Raw genomic sequence first — 22,494 nt, 5'->3', positions numbered from 1 at the left:
CTGAGCTGTGTGCCAGTAGTTTAGACAGACAGCTCGGTGTATTCAACTTGTCAATACCTCTCATAAATAAAAGTAGTGATGAAGTCAATCTCTCCACTTTCAGCCAGGAGAGATTGACATGCATATTTTTAATATTAGCTCTCTGTGTACATCCAAGGGCCAGCCGTGCTGCCCTGTTCTGAGCCAATTGCAATTTTCCTAAGTCCTTTTTTGTGGCACCTGACCACACGACTGAACAGTAGTCAAGGTGCGACAAAACTAGGGCCTGTAGGACCTGCCTTGTTGATAGTGTTGTTAAGAAGGCAAAGCATCGCTTTATTATAGACAGACTTCTCCCCATCTTAGCTACTACTGCATCAATATGTTTTGACCATGACAGTTTACAATCTAGTTACTCCAAGCTGTTTAGTCATCTCAACTTGCTCAATTTCCACAAGATTTAGTTGAGGTTTAGGGTTTAGTAAGTGTTTTGTTCCAAATACAATGCTTTTAGTTTTAGAAATATTTAGTGCTCACTACCCACTCTGAAACTAACTGTAGCTCTTTGTTGAGTGTTGCCGTCATTTCAGTCGCTGTAGTAGCTGACGTGTATAGTGTTGAGTCATCCGCATACATAGAAACTCTGGCTTTACTCAGTCAGTGGCATGTCGGTAGTAAAAATTTTAAAAAGCAAGGGGCCTAAACAGCTACCCTGGGGAATTCCTGATTCTAACTGGGTTATATTTGATAGGCTTCCATTAAAGAACACCTAACACAATTATAGCAGGGGGTGTAAAGCCATAACACATTGGTTTTTCCAGCAGCAGACTATGATCGATAATGTCAAAAGCTGCACTGAAGTCTAACAAGACAGCCCCCACAATCATGTTATCATCAATTTCTCTCAGCCAATCATCAGTCATTTGTGTAAGTGCTTTGCTTGTTGAGTGTCCTTCCCTATAAGTTTGCTGAAATTCTGTTGTCAATTTGTTTACTTTAAAAAAAGCATTGTATCTGGTCAAACACATTTTTCCCCAGAAGTTTACTAAAGGGTTGGTAACAGGCTGATTGGTCGGCTATTTGAGCCAGTAAAGGGGGCTTTACTATTCTTGGGTAGCAGAATGACTTTGCTTCCCTATAGGCCTGAGGGCACACGCTCTCTAGTAGGCTTAAATTGAAGATGTGGCAAATAGGAGTGGCAATATTGTCTGCTATTATCGTCAGTAATTTTCCATCTAGATTGTCAGACCCTGGTGGCTTGTCATTGTTGACAGACAATAATTTTTTCAACACATCCACACGGACTTTACAGAATTCAAAAGTACAATTCTTGTCTTTCATAATTTGGTCCGATATACTTGGATGTGTAGTGTCAGCGTTTGTTTCTGGCATGTCATCCCTAAGTTTGCTTATCTTGCCAATGAAAAAGTCATTAAAGTAGTTTGCAATATCAGTGGGCTTTGTGATGAATGAGACATCTGATTCAATAAATGAAGGAGCCGAGTTGGCTTTTTTCCCTAAATTTAATTTAAGGGACCCCAAAGCTTTTTACTGTCTTTCTTTATATAATTTATCATCTTTGTTTCATAGTGTAGTTTATTTTTATTTAGTTTAGTCACATGATTTCTTAACTTGCAGTACGTTTGCCAATCAGTTGGGCTGCCAGACTTAATTGCCATACCTTTTGCCTCATCCCTCTCAACCATACAGTTCCTCATCAATCCAAGGGGATTTAACAGTTTTTACAGTCATTTTCTTAATGGGTACGTGCTTATTAGTAACTGGAATAAGTAGTTTCATAAATGCGTCAAGTGCAGCGTCTTGTTGCTCTCATTACACACCACAGACCAGCAAATATTCTTTACATCATCAACATATGAATTACTACAAAACTTATTGTATGACCTCTTATACACTATATTAGGCCCAACCTTTGGAACTTTGGTTTTCCTAGATTATATTGTGATCACTACATCCTATGGATTTGGATACTGCTGTAAAGCAAATATCTGCAGCATTAGTAAAAATGTGATCATTACATGTTGATGATTTAATTCCTGTGCTGTTTGTAACTACTCTGGTAAATTGACTGACTTGTTGCAGGTTGCAGGCACTGGTTACAGTTTGAATTTTTTCCTGAGTGGGCAGCTTGATAGCCAGTCAATATTTAAACCACCCAGAAAATATACTTCTCTGTTGATAACACATACATTATCAAGCATTTCACACATATTTTCCAAATACTGACTGTTAGCACTTGGTCTATAGCAGTTTCCACAATAATGGGCTTTAGGTGAGGCAGTTGTTGAATGTATGCTTTAATTAATAAATTATACAATACATTTGACTTAGTTGTTTACCCATCTTACTACATAACATAATAGTAATAATTTATTTGAATGGTAAATCAAGATGTAGCCTAGGCCTATTCACAATACAGGTGAATGCATATTCAATAGGACACACTGCATGCATTGAGTTATTGACCTGGTTTTAGCTGATTTCATTGTGCTACAGATGAAAAACAATCTATTTCCCTTCCATTTGGGACTTATTTTATTGTACTGATCAACAACATTTGTATAGAAGAAAGCAATCTCTTATTTTACAAGTGTCTCTTTAAGCCCCATGCTGTCATTCACACACACGGTCAGTTCGAGACTCGAGCAAAGATCATCTTGCTATCTGCTTATGCAGCAGAAGTGGTGATACAGCCCAGACTCGCAGGGAGTGTAGTGGTTCCTCAGGACAGGCTAGAGCTGGCCACCAGTAAGTGGATCCGGAGCAGGAAATGGTGCTCTCACACTATAAGGAGACATGGGCTGCGCTAATAGACAGACTTGATCCTCTCTCAGTAGACGACGTGAGACGCATTTCATGTTCTAGTATCGAAAAAGTAGTGAAGAGTCGGTATACCATGCAACACTAATAGGGTTAATGGTCACCGGTGGTTGAACGGGGGAGGACTCTCGTGCTGAGATTAGCACCCATTTACCCAGGGTGCACCGGGGCTTAGTTCTAGAGCCCTGTGCCAACGGAGCACAGATCAATTTATCATGACTGCCCGTGCGGCAGTGAATGTATGCGTGTCTCATCGAAGTGTGTGTGTGTGTGTGTGTGTGTGTGTGTGTGTGTGTGTGTGTGTGTGTGTGATAGCAGAGTTCAAAACTAATGGTGATGCAACACCAAAGAAGGCTCCAGGGAGAGATTTGCTCTAAGAGCTGATACTCGACCTGCTTCTTTCTCTAGCCAATCCAAACCTTCCTCATTTAGATAAGTCACCCTGGTCCAGTTAATAGGGCCAACATAGACCTACACTACACCACTTAGAGAGTTGAGAAAGAGGAGGAGGGGAGATTCCCTGGTACAGTACACTTCACTCCACGCAGATATCCCTCCGTAACATCTTCCATTCTAGTCTGCGATTCATACTGACATCAACCCATTTCAGTATCTTACTGCCCTCATATACATGTATTTCAGAGAGAGAGAGAGAGAAGCGGTGAGTGAGTGAGACCTCTTTCTGATTTTTACAAGATCCGATAATTCATGTCTATGAGACTGTGCAGATTTCTCCATTATTCACTTGTCATCTCTCCCTCCTCCCTTGCTCCCTCCCTCCTCTCCTCATCCCTCTCTCCTGGCAGTGAGTTGTCCATTGTGTCCTTCAGGGTGTGTAATCGATGGTTTTATGTCCAGACTGTTGGCTACTGCTGGGACAGCAGCCACAGTCCATAATTCTACATTAGACAATAACTCTCCTCTCTCGCTCTCCTTCCATCTCTCGTTCAGCCCTTCCCTCCCTCTCTCTGTCTTCTTCCATCCATCTCCATCACTGTCGGCCTCTGATGGGAGAAAAGTTCACACTGATAATTCCTTTCCTATTATATTACCTTAATATGCCCTTTCCTATGTATATGTCGTTGTGAGTCGATTGTAAGTGTATGCCTATCCTGTGTGTGCATGTTTGCTTATGTATGTGTATGTGTTTGTTAGGTCTAAGAACCTGGGCTTGTCATCATCACAGACCTGCCAACCCAATCACTCCTGGGCGCTCTTCAGCCAATCAGCTACCAGGATCCCCTAATGAACACTTTCACCATGGCAACGCATCACCTCTCTGTCAAACCCCAGAGGACACCATCACTAATCCCCAAGGGCCAGACAGCCAACTTGGAAAAAGACGCATTGTGAAAAAAGGGAATGGAAGAACAGAAGGAGAAACAGATTAAAGGAGAAGAGAGAGAATAGAGGAGAGGATGAACAGGGGAAAGGAGTGCAGGCCTATTTATACCTTGGCTGACTGTCACTGCTCTTCAGAGGAGACTTCAGTAGAGACTGAGGCAAGCAGATGCTACACATCTTGAAGACACAAGGACGCGCGCAGAGGCACAAACACGTGATACAAACACACACAGGGAAACTGACACACATACTAAATACACAGAGACAGGCATACTGTACACACAAATAAAATAAAAATGTGTAGGAACAATAACAAAATAAACATCTACATAATCTACATTCAAGTAACTGCCTGAATAATGGAAACACTTGAGTAAATGAGGGATACAAAGTATATTGAAAGCCGGTGCTTCCACACAGGTGTGGTTCCTGAGTATATTAAGTCATTAACATCCCATCATGCTTAGGGTGATGTATAAAAATTCCCAGTTGCCCATTATTTTGGCTACCATGGCTAGAAGAGATCTCAGTGACTTTGAAAGAGGGGTCTCAAAGTAGCTTAGAGTGTGTGTCTCAGTCACCAGATCTCAACCCAGTTGAACACTTATGAGAGATTCTGGAGCGGTGGCCATCAACAAAACACCAAATGATGGAATATCTCATGGAAAAATGGTGTCACATCCCTCTAATATAGTTCCAGACACTTGTAGAATCTATGCCAAGGCACATTGAAGCCGTTCTGGCTCATGGTGGCCCAATGCCCTATAAAGGCATTTTATGTTGGAGTCTCCTGTATTTAGTCAGTTACCTGTAATTCATCAGTTTTTGCTAAAACACAACAAATGGCCAATTAAAAAACAGACATATTTTCTCTCCCTCCACAGCACCACAATACTCTGCTGCAGGGACTAATCCCTTCTGTGTGTGTGTGTGTGTGTGTGTGTGTGTGTGTGTGTGTGTGTGTGTGTGTGTGTGTGTGTGTGTGTGTGTGTGTGTGTGTGTGTGTGTGTGTGTGTGTGTGTGTGTGTGTGACTGTGCACTGAGCCCTTGGTTCCCCCAGCGCCTCAGCCAGTGCACTACTCCACTGCCTCTCTCAGTCAGTCTGTACCAGTGATGTTCAGCTTAACTCACTGACAGAGGAAAGCCTGCCCACTGCTAAACACATTTTCATTTGAATAATTCTAGATAATCTGCGTGTACGCAAGTAGTGCGAGTGTGTCTCAAGTCAAGATTGTGTGTGTTGTGTCCATAATATCATGAAAAAGAAGAACTATATCTGAAGTCAGAATGGTGTGTGTGTGTGTGTGTGTTGTAGTGACACACACCCCTTGGCTCTGCATGAATAAAGCATGCTTTATTTTCCAGCCTCTCAGTGAGCTATTCATCACAATCTCTTACAACAGGTAGGAAAATGACTGCCCTCTGTGTGCTCCTGACATCCCCCTGCACACGCTTACCAACTTTCTAGGCCCGGAAGGACTGGACGTTTGTTTGTGTGTGTGTATTTGGGTGCTCACTCTAGAGAAAAGCTAAAGAAATGCCAGCGATGACCTTAATGTGTGTGTGTGTGTGTGTGTGTGTGTGTGTGTGTGTGTGTGTTCGCCTGTTGCTTAAGCTTACAACTTGCCGTGACAGAGATGACCTTGATGTGTATACTGTATGTGTGTGCGAGCTGACAAGGTAAAAATCTGTCGTTCTGCCCCGGAGCACGGCATTTAACCCACTGCTCCCCGGGCACCGATGGCGTGTATGTCGATTAAGACAGCCCCCCGCACCTCTCTGATTCAGAGAGGTTGGGTTAAATGCAGAAGACACATTTCAGTTGTACAACTAACTAGGTATCCCCTTTCCCTTTATATACTCTGTGTGTGTCAGGGTTCCGTGTGTGTGTGTGATATATAGATATCTTCCTGATATATATGTCTTCCTGAGTCATGAGTCCCTGCTACACACACTCACCCACGGTCTTAACAGTGATGGTCTTGGTGGCTGATTTCTCTCCTATTATCTCCCAGCTCTGCTCTGGCTCAGTCCCGGCTTCCACCCACTCTGTGGCCGTGCACCGGTACAGCCCCTCGTCCCCAGGCAGGGCGTTGTATAGGGACAGGGTATAGATGTCCTCCCGTACCCTCTCTACCCGGATTTCCCCGTAGCTGGAACGCTCACGGTACCCAGGGCCTGGTCGGACGGTCCCGTCGCGGTCTACGGAGACCAGATCCTGGGGAGAGGTGGAGCCCTGCTTCTCACTCCACTGCCAGGCCACAGAGAGAGGACCCGTGGTGGAGTGGATGGAACAGGTCAGCTGGACCACGTCCCCCTCCTGGACCTCTGACGAGTTACTGGACAAAGACACTGTGACGTTACTCTCTGGTGGAGAGAGGAGAGGAGTGGGGAGAGAGAATTCAGAGAGGGAGGGTTGAGGTAGAAGGAGTGACAGAACATATACAAAATAAGTCAAAATGGACCAAAACCTCTCCAATGACATTTTGACAGGGATTTACATTTAAATAATTATACACTAGAACCAGGCTTCACATGTAAAACAATTCAAAGGACAAAAAGAACCACGGGCAGTATCGTGTCTACCAGTGACTGGAGTATACTACTGACTAGCCTATGCATGTACTGTATTTATGTCACAGCAGCCTGTATCTGTGGAGATGATCACTCGACTCTGAACTTGGGGCAGCTGAGAAAAAGAGAGAGAGAGGAACTGTCAGAGACACACACAGACCCCAGTGGACTGATGCGTTGTCGTTAGCCGATCCCACTTCTGACACCTAATGTAATGCAGCTGATAGCCCGGTCCACCCAGGGCTTGGGGGCCGGGCCTGAGATCACACGACCCAGCGTCTGAGGGATTCCTCCTCAGAAGAAAGTGCAGAAGGATAAAAGTCTTTAGCTGCCCGTCCCGTGCTTTAAAACAGACCATCTCTCTCCTTCTCGCATCACTTCAGCGCCTTTCACACACTGCAGAGCCTGGCAGAGCGCTGCCCGGCCCCAACACCCCCTTCAACCCTCGGGTGATCTGAGTCTACAGGGAGGGCTTCTTTCCTGCTCTCTTTCTCTCTCTTTCTCATTCCCTCCATCTCGTTTTCTTTGCCGTCAGAGTATGAGGGGTTGACTGGGTGCTAACCACCCCTCCTACCAAGCCCCAGCCCTGGGAGAATACAGAATGAAGCAGCCTTTCCACACTTACATGAACAAATGGAAGGCCTCCATCCCTTTCTCTTCTTCTCTCTCTTTTAATTTCACCACAGCTTTTCCCCATGTTAAATACATTATACATCGTCTCTGTCTCTCGGCTCTTAGTGTCAATGTGGATTTGTATGAATATCACAGATGGTTAGGCAGGCAGAGGGCAGCTTCTCTCCTCTTCAAACCCGCCTGTTTTTGTCTTTCTCCTCTTTCAGTTCTCTCCCCGTCTCCCAATTGTTCCTTCTCTCCCACCATCTCCCTTTCTGTTCATGGGTCTCTCTCTCTCTCCTCTGTGTGTTTCTATCCCTCTTTCTCTTTACTCCACTCTCTCTCAGTCCCTTCCTTTTCTGTGTGTCTCTCTCGCTCTCTCTCTACTGCCCGTCTCTCACTCCCTCTTTCCCTTTTCTCTGTGTGTTTGTAATTCATAGCAGCGCGTTTACCCCTCTTCCCTGCCCAAGGTATTCTCATTCATCAGGACTGATTTGTCAGCACTGTTTACACCTCTTTCTTCCCATCCTCCTGCTCTCAACCCTCACCCATACTACCCCATCACCGCTGTTAATGGGTCCAGAAACAAGGGATGGTAACTAGAGGCGGGTGAGTTGGGGGGGGTCAACCTGACCCCATACCCCTCTACCCACTCTCCATTAAGACCTCCCTCCCTGCTGTAACCATGGTTATTAAACATACAATGCTTTTATAGAACATTAAATCTATTTGTTAGGGAAACAAAAAGGTCCCATTAGGGAGAATCCCTGGGGATTACTGGGGCCATGTGGGGGCCAGGGGGGCTTTGTTTTGGGACAGTTTGGGTGGGAGTGGAGTGAAGTGGGGGGTGCTTGGGTAAGGTCAGGATGGTTGGGTGCAGGTGGTGGATGATGGCATATTTAGGGTGAGTTGGGGTGGGTTGTTATTGTGTTTTTATGCTGGGAACAGCAGGCTTTAGCATTCAACACCAGCCCTTAGAAAGAGAGAGTGAGGGATAGAGAGGCTATAGAGCTGCAGACTGGGGGGGGGGGGGGGGGGGGGCACTGAACTACTAGACAGAGAGGATACATCAGGATAGAAAGAGAGAGGATGAGAACATTGGGCACTGGAGGTTTTGGGAGGGTTGTATTAGCTAGATTAGGCTTCATATCGCCTCCCAGTGTTCCAGCACGCCCCTAGCGGCCAACACTCTGAAAGCCCAGCTGAGTCACTCAGCTCCAGCAGAACACATTAATTTAGCCCAAGGATCCATTAGTGGGCCCTGGAGAGCTAGGCCCCATTCCTTCCTCTCTCCTTCTTCACACTCTCATTTCACGGCTGTTAGCTCAGCCTCCTGCATCCTCCTCTCCAGCTCTCTCCATTATCCAACCTAGCAGCTCACTCGCAGCTCTGAGCTAAGGGAATGAGAAGGACCATAATACTGCATTACCAATATTTAGCGATCCACTCAGACAGAAAATGAGCGATGGGGGAAAAGTCGATACAGTTCCATATCACAATATTATTTTGAACAATATTAAATTGATACTTTGACTCCAAGTACGAATAATATTTGAATTGCTAGGTACTGTTAGCTACCGCTAGTCATCTGTACCTGCACCCAAACTCCAGTATTTGTCCTTCTATAGCCTTGAAACAATTGAGACATGGATTGTGTATGTATGCCATTCAGAGGGTAAATGGGCAAGACAAAATGTAAGTACCTTTGAACGGGGTATGGTAGTACAGTTGAAGTCGGAAATTTACATAGACTTAGGTTGGAGTCATTAAAACTAATTTTTCAACCACTCCACAAAGTTCTTGTTAAGAAACTATAGTTTTGGCAAGTCGGTTAGGACATCTACTTTGTGCATGACACAAGTCATTTTTCCAACAATTGTTCACAGATTATTTCACTTATAATTCACTGTATCACAATTCCAGTGGGTCAGAAGTTTACATACACTAAGTTGACTGTGCCTTTAAACAGCTTGGAAAATTCCAGAAAATTATGTCATGGCTTTAGAAGCTTCTGATAGGCTAATTTACATCGTTTGAGTCAATTGGATGTGTACCTTTGGATGTATTTCAAGGCCTACCTTCAAACTCAGTGTCTCTTTGCTTGACATCATGGGAAAATCAAAAGAAATCAGCCAAGACCTCAGAGAAAATTGTAGACCTCCACAAGTCTGGTTTATCCTTGGGAGCAATTTCCAAACGCCTGAAGGTACCATGTTTATCTGTACAAACAATAGTACGCAAGTATAAACACCATGGGACCACACAGCCGTCATACCGTTCAGGAAGGAGACTCGTTCTGTCTCCTAGAGATGAACGTACTTTGGTGCGAAAAGTGCTAATCAATCCCAGAACAACAGCAAAGGACCGTGTGAAGATGCTGGAGGAAACAGGTACAAAAGTATCTATATCCACAGTAAAACGAGTCCTATATCGACATAACCTGAAAGGCCGCTCAACAAGGAAGAAGACACCATCCCAACCATGAAGCACGGGGGTGTCAGCATCATGTTGTGGGGGTGCTTTGCTGTAGGAGGGACTGGTGCACTTCACAAAATAGATGGCATCATGAGGCAGGAAAATTATGTGGATATATTGAAGCAACATCAAGACATCAGGAATCATCAGGAAGTTAAAGCTTGGTTCCAAATGGGTCTTCCAAATGGACAATGACACCAAGCATACTTCCAAAGTTGTGGCAAAATGGCTTAAGGACAACAAAGTCAAGATATTTGGGTGGCCATCACAAAGCCCTGACCTCAATCCTATAGAAAATGTGTGTGCGGAACTGAAAAAGCGTGTGCGAGCAAAGAGGCCTACAAACCTGACCTAGTTACACCAGCTCTGTCAGGAGTAATGGGCCAAAATTCACCCAACTTACTGTGGGAAGCTTGTGGAAGGCTACCCGAAACATTTGACCCAAGTTAAACAATTTAAAGACAATGCTACCAAATACTAATTGAGTGTATAAACTTCTGACCCACTGGGAATGTGATGAAAGAAATAAAAGCTGGGACTCAATATTAGGAAGGTGTTCCTAATGTTTTGTGTACTCAGTGTATAGTGAGCCATATGTTTGGAACAGAAAATCGCAATAAAATCCCAGTATCGAATCGCGAGAATCACAATACATATCGTATCGGCACCCAAGTATCATGATAATATCATATTGTGAGGTCCCAGGCAATTCTCAGCCCTATAGAAAATAATGGTGTAATAAAGAGCGCTTTATTCTCAGTGAGACTCACAGTCCACAATAGAGGCTCTATTGTTCTCTGGAATAAAGGTATCTGACCTCCGCTCTGGGAGAATGCATAATGTATATCATTAGAAAAGCATACTACTATCAAAGTGCCAATCAGATGTTGTTTAACTCAGTGGTTCCCAAACTGAGGGACGCGCCTCCCGTGGGGTACGCGAGGGGTCGGCAGTGGGGTGAAGAGGCGCGGGGGCCCCAATTCTTTAAACTTATTCTTGAAAATTGTAATAGTATAATGCAAGGTGCAATTTAGAAATTGGGTAGTGCATTATCAGTTCCTCTTGTCATGTTAGTCATTGCATACCTTAGAGAGCTATTTATAACCGGTCAGAAATGTCCAGATCAACTTGCCCATGTATGCTAAATTTTTTTTGCCCATAGATATTGGTGTAATTTTTTGGGCAATCAAATATCACATGAATACACATTAGATATGGCAAAATGTATAGAATTTCAAGAAAATTTGCTTTAAAACTGCTAAATGTTCTTTGCACCCTATGACAAAATGTGTAGAATTGCAGGAAATAATCTTTAAACCTGCTAAATGTTCTCTCCACTAACAAGAGGGGAATGAACAGTTTGTGTCATGAACAGTGCTTGTGCCCATAGAAATAGATGTGGTGCGCGCAGGGAGGGGCGCAGGATGTTCCCCAGTGCTGGAAGGGGGGCCCTCAAGTGAAAAAGTTTGGGAACCCTTGGTTTACCTGACCAAGAGGCCAATGAGAGGCCTTTTACTACCAAAGGGGCCAATAGCATGCCGTGTTGATACTCACTGATGGGCTGCACAGTGATCTGGACGTTGCGTGACCTCTTGCTCCGGTCTATAAAGTCCCCAGTGGGTGTCTTCTCCCTCTCCGTGACTCTACAGATGTATTTCCCAGCATCCTCTGGTCGGAGGCGCTGCAACTTTAGCAGGTGCACGGCGGGGCTCTCCTTACGCACGGTCATGTGACCGGCGGCCTCGCGCGCCACATAGTCGGGTCCCAGGACGGGCACAGCGCTGGGCCCTATCACGGCAACCGACGAGCTGCTGAACACCCACGACACCGAGAAGAAGCGCTCGGGCACGCTCTGGGCATCGATGGTGCAGCGCAGCTCCAGCGGCTCGCCCGCCGTGAAGGACCGCCGCTCCGTGCTCACCTGGATAGAGAAGTCCCGATCTGGGGGAGAGAGAGATAAAATTAGTTAAAAAGCAGTTTAGCTCCTCCTGTCTCCAGATAGCACATGTCAACACATCTTCACACTCCAGTCCTTAATGAAAAGAGATGGATGTTAATTTCTACCAGGATGCTGAAGTCCCGATCTGGGTGTATGGAAGGAGAGGGGGAAGGAAAGGGGAGAGGGATAAGATAAATTGTCATCCACTATTTTAACATTTAGCATCAGTATGGTTTCAGCTGCCAGTTTCTCCCAAAGACAGAGAGAGGGAAGGAGTCATCAACTCTGATTTAGCTGTTGCATATCACATGTTCCCTTATCCTCATATAACGCATGAGAGCATGACTAGCTGCTCGGGATAGAGACCTTCTTTAAATACCAGCATATGAAATAAAAATGCATCACACTAACACATCCTATTCTTTAATGTCTGCTGCCTGTTACACTGGGTGCAGAGAGAGCGAGAGAAAGAGGAGACGAAAGAAAGGGAGAAAGAGAAAGAGGGGGGGTCACAAGGGGTCAGCTATGCCCACAGTGAAGCACAGCTCCTACAGTCTCCTCCTCTCCTCTCTCATCCTCCTCTCCCCTTGGTTTCACCTCCAACACAGAAACACAGCAAATTAAGATTCTCTACAGCAGACGAAAAAAGCCTGGCCACTCCGCTCGTCTCCTTCGCTCTTCCTGACAGAAGAGAGAGGAGAGGAGGCCGAGCAAACATTATCAGTGTAGCCGTCTCTGCATACACCTCTGACTGGGCTCCCAATTATAGATGAACTCCGCACACGGCGGCACCAGCGGTTTATTTACAGTATTCATTTCAACATGACGAGCGGCGGTATGCTCTGTGCATCTCATTCCCGCTCTGCTCTCAGAGGAGGTGCTAGCCCCTGGCTGTAATTATAAAGACTTTAAACAGACTTCCTGAGAAAACACAGTCGTGGAAAAGTTCAAAGCCTGCCATTTGAAGAGGGGAGGGGGGTGACTGTTTACACGTACACACACACAGTGAACTTTCATGCTGAGCGCTTGTCTCTAAAATAACAATGAGCCTAATACTAACAGTCTGGCACTGCCTGGACAGATACAAGCAGACTCACACACAAACACACACAGGTCATTACTAACAGAGTGGAACGCAGATGCCAAAACAAAGGCCAGTGACGATCATTGACCAATGAAGCGGCAGGATATTGCATTGTGACATCAGATCTGTATTCCTGGTTGGATCTAAACTCATGGAGCTGTGACCTGCTTTACAAGGACAACTTAGAGTTCAGCAACAAACATGGCCATGGGAAACTGGGTCGTATTCACTAGGCACCAAACTGAAGCAAACAGATGAAAATGGGGAGGTACCATCTCAACTTGTCCAATAAGAAATGCTTTTTTACGTTTTCCATTGCACAATGTTTTGAAACTTTTTGCTATGACGCGTCTTCATGAATACTACCATGAACTGTGCCTGGGCAATACTGAGTGGTGAGAGACACGGAGGAAGGGAGGAGCTAAAAGTGGAGACATGCACCTGTCAACGGTTTGTAATAAATTAAACGTGAAAAGAAACAGGCCAATCAGATGCAGCGAGAGAGTAGGAAGTTAGAAAACAAGAGAGTTGGGAAAAGATAAAAGGGGGCAAGGGAGAGATGTGGGATGAAACGTTAAAGGGAGAAACAGACAGGGTCTGATAACAGAAAGAACAAGAAAGATAAAGTGAAAAAACATTAAAAAAAGAGAGGTTTAAAGATGTGTAGAGGGAGAGATGTAACGAGAAAGGGAGAGAACAATAAAGTGAGGGAGAGAGAGAGATGGAAAGAGAAGAGGTCCATTAGGATTCTGTTCTTGTCTAGCGTCTCTCCTCTGTCTGTGGGTGATTAGCCAGTGATGGGGCTGTCTTAGGGTCCTCTCTCTCTCCCTCCCTTCAATACACACAGCCTAATGAAAGAGACTCCAACACACACACAGGTGTATACACACACATAATCAGTAGACACATACACGCCCTGCTCTACTCCCTTTGTCAGACTACAACACTCCCATCCATTTTAGATTATAAAAGAGAGAGAGAAGAGAGAGAAGAGAGGGGGTGTAAGATGCAGAGCTCTATGTGCCTCTCTTGGCTAACTTATTGCTCTTCTGAGAAACAGAGTCTTCCTATCGAACATCCTCTGATCACGATCTGGGGCGCCATTAACAACCAATGAAGAATTCCACCGTCATTCTGCAAAAAAATGTATAGAAATGTTTTGCACCATTTATCTACTGGAATGGTGTTCCTGGATCTGGAGAAAGACAGTATTGTACAGTGGCCCTGTATGTAACGTGTGTGTTTTGGGGGGTTTTTACTATCCTGAACGACTAGAAGTCCTCACAAGGATAGTAGTGTGTGTGTAGCTCAGACTCTGTTCTTGTGCCCTGTCTGCTGGGTTAGAGGTCGACAGCTAATTTTAAGATCATTATCATAAGAAGCATACTATCTCCTTGGTCTCGCTCTCTCGCCTGTTCCGCTCCACCCTCCTATCTCTGGGGGAATTTCCCCAGAGTAACTGTGGATTGCTGAGAGATTTAACTCTCGTCACAAACAGAGCAGTATGTCTCATATACAGTAGACTAGCCCAGACACAAAGGGAGTTTCACTGTAGGAGACACAGAGGGAACAGTGAGGAATAGAAATTACATTTCGTCTCTGACTTCAAGGTCACAGGAAGCCCAATGAGATGACGTACTACTATCACGTCAGCATGAAACACTCCATTATTGTCAGGGTGTGTGTACTTCCTGCTTCTTGACCCTGTGCAATCTCTGACCCTTGTAACAGTCCAGCTTTGTGTTTCCTGTATGCCAGTCAACACATGCACGAATACACTGATAAGGGCAGTCCATAGAGGTTTGGTAAGCTCTCCTTAGTGCTCTAATGAGCTTAGTAAGAGATACTGATCAGCCCTCGGAGAGTGTGTATGACGAGTCACAACACACACACAAACAATCTCGCCACTCCCATCGCCCCCTACTCACCAGTGGGTTGTATACGTAGCTGGGTCTTGTCGGCCTGCTTGCGGGTCATAGCAAACCAGCTGCGATCGGGGTCCTGGATCCACTCTGCAGCCTGGCAGTAGAGCAGGCCCTGGTCAGCAGGCTGCAGCCGGTGGATGGTCAGCCTGTAGGATGTAGCGCTGGTCTTATCCAACCTCAGGTCCCCTGAGGTCATCCTCTGTTTGTACGGCCCGCCGGCCCGGAGGACAAAGTCCCGGGACAGGGTGAGGATCTCCAGGGGTGGGGCGACAGCGTCTTCCGGGGAGCGCAGGTACCAACCCACAGACAGGTGTGTGTGCTGCTCCGTCGCCCGGGAAACCTCACAGCTGAGCTGGAGCGTGTCTCCCTCCACCTGGGAGAGGGTCTGTGGCGGCGCGGTGATGGTGAGGGAGTCGGGGATGACTGCAAGAGGAGAGGAGAGAAAGAAGAAGAGAAAAGATGTGTCACATCAGTGGTTCAGTGTTTTCTTAGCACATGGATCAAAGTTGTTCCCACATATACTATATTTACACATGTAAACTTTAAGTGGCTTTAGTGGCATTTCTGGCACAAAGTGGCATTTGCTATAGGACAGTGTTGTTATATTTCTGTTACATCAGCCCTATGCGTTGACACCTTCTCCTGCATATAGCATAACCCTCTCAAACATACAGTACCTCTCCCTCCTCCCATAGACCTCACACACAAGCTGTTCACTCCCTTACCATCGGGCAGACGGTATCGGCATGAGGTCTGATACCAACAGGCTCAGAGACAGTTTCTATCTACAAGCTATCAGACTGCTGAACACTTGCTCAGACTCTTTACACTTTAGCTCACTCACACCTCTTATTATTATTGCTAAATATTGCACAATTAAAAAAAAACACTTGCCCCCCCCCAATTCCCCCTTCCCCAAAACACGTGTAAATATCGCACTATAAATTGTGCCTTTCTGTATTATAATTATGCTATAAATGTCAAAGACTCCAGCCATCCTAGTCATGGACTGTTCTCTCTGCTCCCGTACGGCAAGCGGTACCGGAGCGCCAAGTCTAGGTCCAAGAGGCTTCTAAACAGCTTTTAACCCCAAGCCATAAGACTCCTGAACAGTTAATCAAAAAGTTACCCAGACTCCTCTTTTACGCTGCTGCTACTCTGTCTATGCATAGTCACTTTACCTCTACCTACATATTACCTCAATTATATCAACTAACCGGTGCCCCCACACATTGACTCTGTATCGGTACCCCCTGTAAATAGCCTCGCTATTGTTATTTTACTGCTGATGTTTAATTATTTGTTACTTTTAAATGTTTTACTTATCAATTTTTTTACTCAACACCGATTTTTTAAAACTGCATTGTTGGTTAAGGGCTTGTAAGTAAGCATTTCACTGTAAGGTCTACTACATCTGTTGTATTCGGCGCATGTGACAAATAGAATAAATCAAATCAAATATTTTACCTTACTGAGCTATTTCCTTTATGTTCATATTCTTATATTTTATATTTCTTATTGTTGTTGCATTGTTGGATGGTGTATACAATGTGTATCCTGTACATACGACTAATAAAACTTGAAACTTGTAACTCCACACACACACACACACACACACACACACACACACACACACACACACACACACACACACACACACACACACACACACACACACACACACACACAGAGAGAGAGAGTGTTCAACAAGCCAGGGCACGTTCTCCTGACTGACAGCCCTAACCCTGTGAAGCCTCAGACGGAGGTCTACCAGATCACACACTCTAGATATACAGACAATGTATTTGGAATGAGAACACATTTCAGCATCAGCTAGCATCTATAACTGACAACAGAGAGAGTCAAACCCGGCCGGTTAAGAACAGAGAGAAAGAAAGGAAAAGCGTGAGAGAAGAAGAGAGTGACATGACAGGTTTGAGAGGGAGGAGTGGTAAAACACTCTATACATCTCCAGAAATAAACCCTGGTTACTCTGTCTGGAGACAGGGATCGGCAGGCGGCAGGATTATTATGGGATGGAAGACTAAATGTCCCAGCAGCAGTCAGAGTGTGTGAAGATACATCCTGTCTAAATGTCTGTCAGTTGGATTCATATCCTGTTTGGGTCCTATTATCTCAGTAGGAAATGGCTCATCTAACCGGTCAGGGGCTTGATGTGATTAACATCTAATGATTGACACACACACACACACACACACACACACACACACTCTGCCCTAGTAAGTATAAAGACAGTGTATAGGACACAATGTGCAGCAGCAGTCATCATTTTAGCTGACCTAGACAAATGAATGGGGAATGGAAAAATGCAGGGACAGAGTAGGCTTTCCAGTAATACAGTGCAGTATTGTCAAGCCCTGGTTAAGACGCTTGGCTCTTCAAGGGCTTTGTCAACATATATGATATTGGAGTGCATTGTGCAGCATGGTATTGCAAAGCAATTGAAACACATAAGCATTGATATTGTGGAGATGGGCATGGGCTGGTTTCAAGCCTGGTGGTATCCATCTATCCCGAAGCTTTCCTGGTATGAATGAGCACATATGCTAACAGCTTGCTTGTCTGTCTTGTTGTCTGTGTCTAGAGCTGGGATGATGAACCTAAAATGATTAACACCAACCATACCAATCACTTATCACAGGCATTTTCGGAAAGTTCGGAAAGAATTCAGACCCCTTGACTTTTTCCACATTTTGTTACGTTACAACCTTATTCTAAAATTGATTAAATCGTTTTATCCCCTTATCAATTTACAAACTAAACCGCATAATGACAAAGCAAAAACAGTTTAGAAATGTTTGAAAATGTTTAAAAAAAGAAATTTAAAAAAAGAAGAAAAATTATATTTACATAAGTATTCAGACCATTTACTCCGTACTTTGTTGAAGCCCCTTCGGTAGAGATTACAACCTCAAGTATTTTGGGGTGTGACGCTACAAGCTTGGCACATTTCACTTATAATTCACTGTATCACAATTCCAGTGGGTCAAAAGTTTACATACATTAAGGCGACTGTGCTTGGAAAATTCCAGAAAATTAATGTCATGGCTTTAAGAAGCTTCTGTTAGGCTAATTGACATCATATGAGTCAATTGGAGGTGTGAGTTTGAAGGCCTACCATCAAACTCAGTGCCTCTTTGCTTGACATCATGGAAAAATCAAAAGAAATCAGTGAAGACCTGATTGTAGATCAACAAAGACCTGATGTAGACCTCCACAAGTCTGGTTCATCCTTGGGAGCAAATTCCAAATACCTGAAGGTACCACGCTCATCTGTACAAACAATAGTACGCAAGTACAAACACCATGGGACCACGCAGCAGTCATACCGCTCAGGAAGGAGACGCGTTCTGTCTCCTAGAGATGAACGTACTTTGGTGCGACAAGTGCAAATCAAATCACAGAACAACAGCAAAGGACCTTGTGAAGATGCTGGAGGAAACAGGTAGAAAAGTATCTATATCCACAGTAAAACGAGTCCTGAATCGACATAACCTGAAAGGCCGCTCAACAAGGAAGAAGACACTGCTCCAAAACCGCCAAAAAAGCCAGACTTCGGTTTGCAACTGCACATGGGGACAAAGATCGTACTTTTTGGAGAAATGTTCTCTGGTCTGATGAAACAAAAATAGAACTGTTTGGCCATGATGACCATTGTTATGTTTGGAGGAGAAAAGGGGAGGCTTGCAAGCTGAAGAACACCATCCCAACCGTGAAGCACGGGGGTGGCAGCATCATGTTTTGGGGGTGCTTTGCTGCAGGAGGGACTGGTGCACTTCACAAAATAGATGGCATCATGAGGCAGGAAAATTATGTGGATATAATGAAGCAACATCTCAAGACAGTCAAGATGTTAAAGCTTGGTCGCAAATGGGTCTTCCAAATGGACAATGACCCCAAGCATACTTCCAAAGTTGTGGCAAAATGGCTTAAGGACAACAAAGTCAAGGTATTGGAGTGGCCATCACAATGCTATGATCTCAATCCCATAGAAAAGTTGTGGGCAGAAGTGAAAAAGTGTGTGCGAGCAAGGAGGCCTACAAACCTGACTCGGTTACACCAGCTCTGTCAGGAGGAATGGGCCAAAATTCACCCAACTTATTGTGGGAAGCTTGTGGAAGGCTACCCGAAACATTTGACCTAAGTTAAACAATTTAAAAGGCAATGCTACCAAATACTAATTGAGTGTATGTAAAATTCTGACCCACTGAGAATGTGATGAAAGAAATAAAAGCTGAAATAAATAATTCTCTCTACTATTATTCTGACATTTCACGTTCTTAAAATAAAGTGGTGATCCTAACTGACCTAAGACAGGGAATTTTTACTCGGATTAAATGTCAGGAATTGTGAAATACTGAGTTGAAATGTATTTGGCTAAGGTGTATGTCAACTTCTGACTTCAACTCTATGTGCCTTTTACTGAGGAGTGGCTTCCGTCTGGCCACCGTACTATAAAGGCCTTATTAGTGGAGTGCTGCAGAGATGGTTGTCCTTCTGTAAGGTTCTCCCATCTCCACAGAAGAACTCTGGAGCTCTGTCAGAGTGACCATCGGGTTCTTGGTCACCTCCCTGACCAAAGCCCTTCTCCCTCGATTGCTCATTTTGGCCGGGCGGCCAGTTCTAGGAAGAGTCTGGGTGGTTCCAAACTTCTTCCATTTAAGAATGATGGCCACTGTTCTTGGGGACCCTCAATGCTGCACACATTTTTTAGTACCCCAGATCTGTACCTCGACACAATCCTGTCTGAGTTATACGGACAATTCCTTCAACCTCATGGCTTGGTTTTTGCTCTGACATGCACTGTCAACTGGGGGACCTTATATAGACAGGTGTGTGCCTTTCCAAATCATATCCAATCAATTGAATTTACCACAGGTGGACTCCAAGTTGTAGAAACATCTCAAGGATGATCAAAGGAAACAGGATGCACCAGAGCTCAATTTTGAGTCTCATAGCAAAGGGTCTGAATACCTTTGTAAATAAGGTATTTATATTTTTATAAAACGTGCAAAAATTTCCAAAAACCTGTTTTCCCTTTGTCATTATGGGATATTGTGTGTAGATGGATTTATATCAGAGATCAGTATCTCTTACTAAATTTATATCAATCTTAGAATAAAGTTGTAAATGTGGAATGTGGAAAAAGTCAAGGCGTCTGAATACTTTCCGAATGCACTGTATATCGTTCATTACAATATGTAGCCTACACTACAGAAATGCGAGTGATTGTTAATGGGACAATTGATGGCTACAACCATCAAACCAATAGTAGTAGTTTAAAGGATAATACAATTAAAAAAACTACGGTGGTGTACATTAATGTTATAAACTTATCGTTCCATTTTTCATTATCGCCTTAATTCAGGCGATTTATTGCAATATGGATTTTTGTCCATATCGTCCAGCTCTCTCTCTGTGTGTGTGTGTGTGTGTGTGTGTGTGTGTGTGTGTGTGCGCGCGCGCCAGCACACTTGAACAGGGGACAGATTCTGAGAGATGGAGCAGGAATAAGAGAGAGACAGACACCACGACAGAGCGATCAGAGAGATTGAATAAGAGGGGAGGATCTGGTTACTGCAGTTTATCACTGGGGAGAATAACATAACATGAAAGGAGAGGGATGAAAATGACAGGGAATAATTACATTTGTCCTTCATTCCCATTGAAATAGTGCTCATGTACGCTCCGGAAATGGAAAATGTAGCATGTCAGTATACAGATTTGGGTTGTATTGAGCTGAAATGACTTTGAATTCACTGAAATAGTTTGGAGTTGATCTGAGTTGACGAGGGTTGAATGAGTTACAGGCAATCCCTGTCACTAAGGGTAAAAGTCGCTTGAAGCGTCTACATGGTTTTCTCCGTGTCAATACCAAATATATTTTACTTAGCGACGAGTACAACTGTACTATCAATCGATTGCCAACAAGTAGCAGGTTAACCACGGTAGCACTCCTAGCCAATGTGTTCTGCCTTGGATCCATATGGATGGAGAATAAATGTGTTTGTGTCTTATAAAATTCTCCGTTGGCACTGGAGTAAGCCAACTGGCACATGGTGCTGTTCCTTGATAGGGTAGCTTGAATGTTCCATGAGAGGGCTGAATGAGAGAGGCTCTGTATGGAAGTCTCCTGATGCTGCCTGTGATACATAGGGCATTTCAGATGTCTAAAGGCTACTTAGGGAGAGAATGTTCGTTGGCGTGACAGAGGCCTTATTTGGTGTGTGAAAAGCATAGCAGAGAGCAGCTCTCACACAGAGACCACACTATACCACCCCGATGAACAGGAGAGAGGGAAAGATTTACAACATGATAGAGAGGGAGAAAGAAAGAGAAAAAAGGAGAGGGAGAGCCTACTCATTCCACAACAACCCTCCTATGCTACAGCCTCCTGTTGCCATAACAACCCACCTACTTTACACTACTGAGGTTCCCCCTAAAACAGCCCGGAGTTGCCATAACAACATCTCCACTTCCATACATCTTTCCCCTGGCCCCCCTCCCCCCAAAGACTCTGGATAACTGCAAAATGAAAACATGCTGCTCTTCTCTACATCCCTGGGTTGACAGGTCCACAAAACAGCTGGGTTGGCGATGACACAAAAAAAAACACATACCCCACTTACTGTACTGTCCCCCAAGGCCAATCAAATCCTGTCTAGAATGCATTCAACCAATCAGACATTACCCATTGGGGTCGTGGGGTCAGAGCCCGGTTGATAAACACACTGATGTGATCTACTTGAGATTCTCATAATCGCCCCTTGACCTCAATCTGAGCAGGATTAAGGATGAGACGAAGCAAACATGCAAGCCTGCGCATACACTGCAGGAGTATGGACTTGGCCTGAATCTGGGAGAGACTTCCAGGACAGGCACCTGGCCAGCCCATACTACTGCTGGTACGTGGACTTGTTTTCTCTTAAGTAAGAGATAGTACTATGAAAACAGGCTACAAACATCTACAATCACAACTTGGTCACATCCTGTGGTTGGCATGATTGCTGCCATGACAGATAGTTTGTTGCCACCCACCAGATTTTCCATTGGCATTGTCTAAAATGCCATTGTGGTCTCACAGTAAACAATTACATCCGGTTTGGTCATATCGTCATGAGTCACGTCTGAATGCGTCACAAGGTGCGTTAAAACCTAGAGTTGATGTAAATTCCCCCGCAAAAATTCACTCTGGAGTGCCAGAGTGCGCTCTGGGCGTTCGTAAATTCAGAGTGCACACTGTACGCTCCGGCCGAGGAGTAGGGTTGATCCAAGAGTTCTGACCTCACAACGGCAGTCAAGCACCTGAGATAACTGGCTAAAGTTGGTTAGCTAGCTAGCTACTTCCAGACACAAATGAGAGAACACCTCACTCTGAACATTTTACCTGCCCTAGCAGAGGTGGTTAGGCTGTTTTTACACGTTATCTAAAGCGTTGGTGACTAATTGTGCTGATGGCAACAATTTAATGACATTTTATTGCTGACACCGGTCATATTTAACGGGTGTTACGCGTTCGCAAATTAATCTGTTATTCTGCTCTGTCAGGAGTACATAGCCAGAGTAAATTTACCAACGCACCCGTATAAAAAAATATCACTACCAAAATCTGTCTGTTTTTTGCATGGGATCAATCTACCGCATTCGCCAATGTCGGCATTCAGCATCTGCGATAGGTGGCAGAGCTACAGCGGTGTTAT

General features: G+C 44.5%; 1 protein-coding gene across 1 annotated transcript in view; it reads right to left on the bottom strand.

Annotated features, from left to right (window-relative positions):
• Positions 1–22,494, bottom strand: part of LOC120064150 (immunoglobulin superfamily member 3-like) — an 88,573-nt gene that overhangs the window by 30,900 nt on the left and 35,179 nt on the right. The window contains exons 3-5 of the mRNA XM_039014523.1: positions 14,777–15,196; positions 11,380–11,766; positions 6,124–6,531 (exon numbers count right to left, since the gene is read on the bottom strand). Coding sequence (XP_038870451.1) covers positions 6,124–6,531; positions 11,380–11,766; positions 14,777–15,196 — 1,215 coding nt within the window. The remainder of the gene's footprint in view (positions 1–6,123; positions 6,532–11,379; positions 11,767–14,776; positions 15,197–22,494) is intronic.

The sequence above is a fragment of the Salvelinus namaycush genome, chromosome 19 (genome assembly GCF_016432855.1).
Source record: "Salvelinus namaycush isolate Seneca chromosome 19, SaNama_1.0, whole genome shotgun sequence".
In the NCBI taxonomy this organism is placed as follows: Eukaryota; Metazoa; Chordata; class Actinopteri; order Salmoniformes; family Salmonidae; genus Salvelinus; species Salvelinus namaycush.
This window is presented reverse-complemented; position numbering and strand designations above follow the sequence as displayed.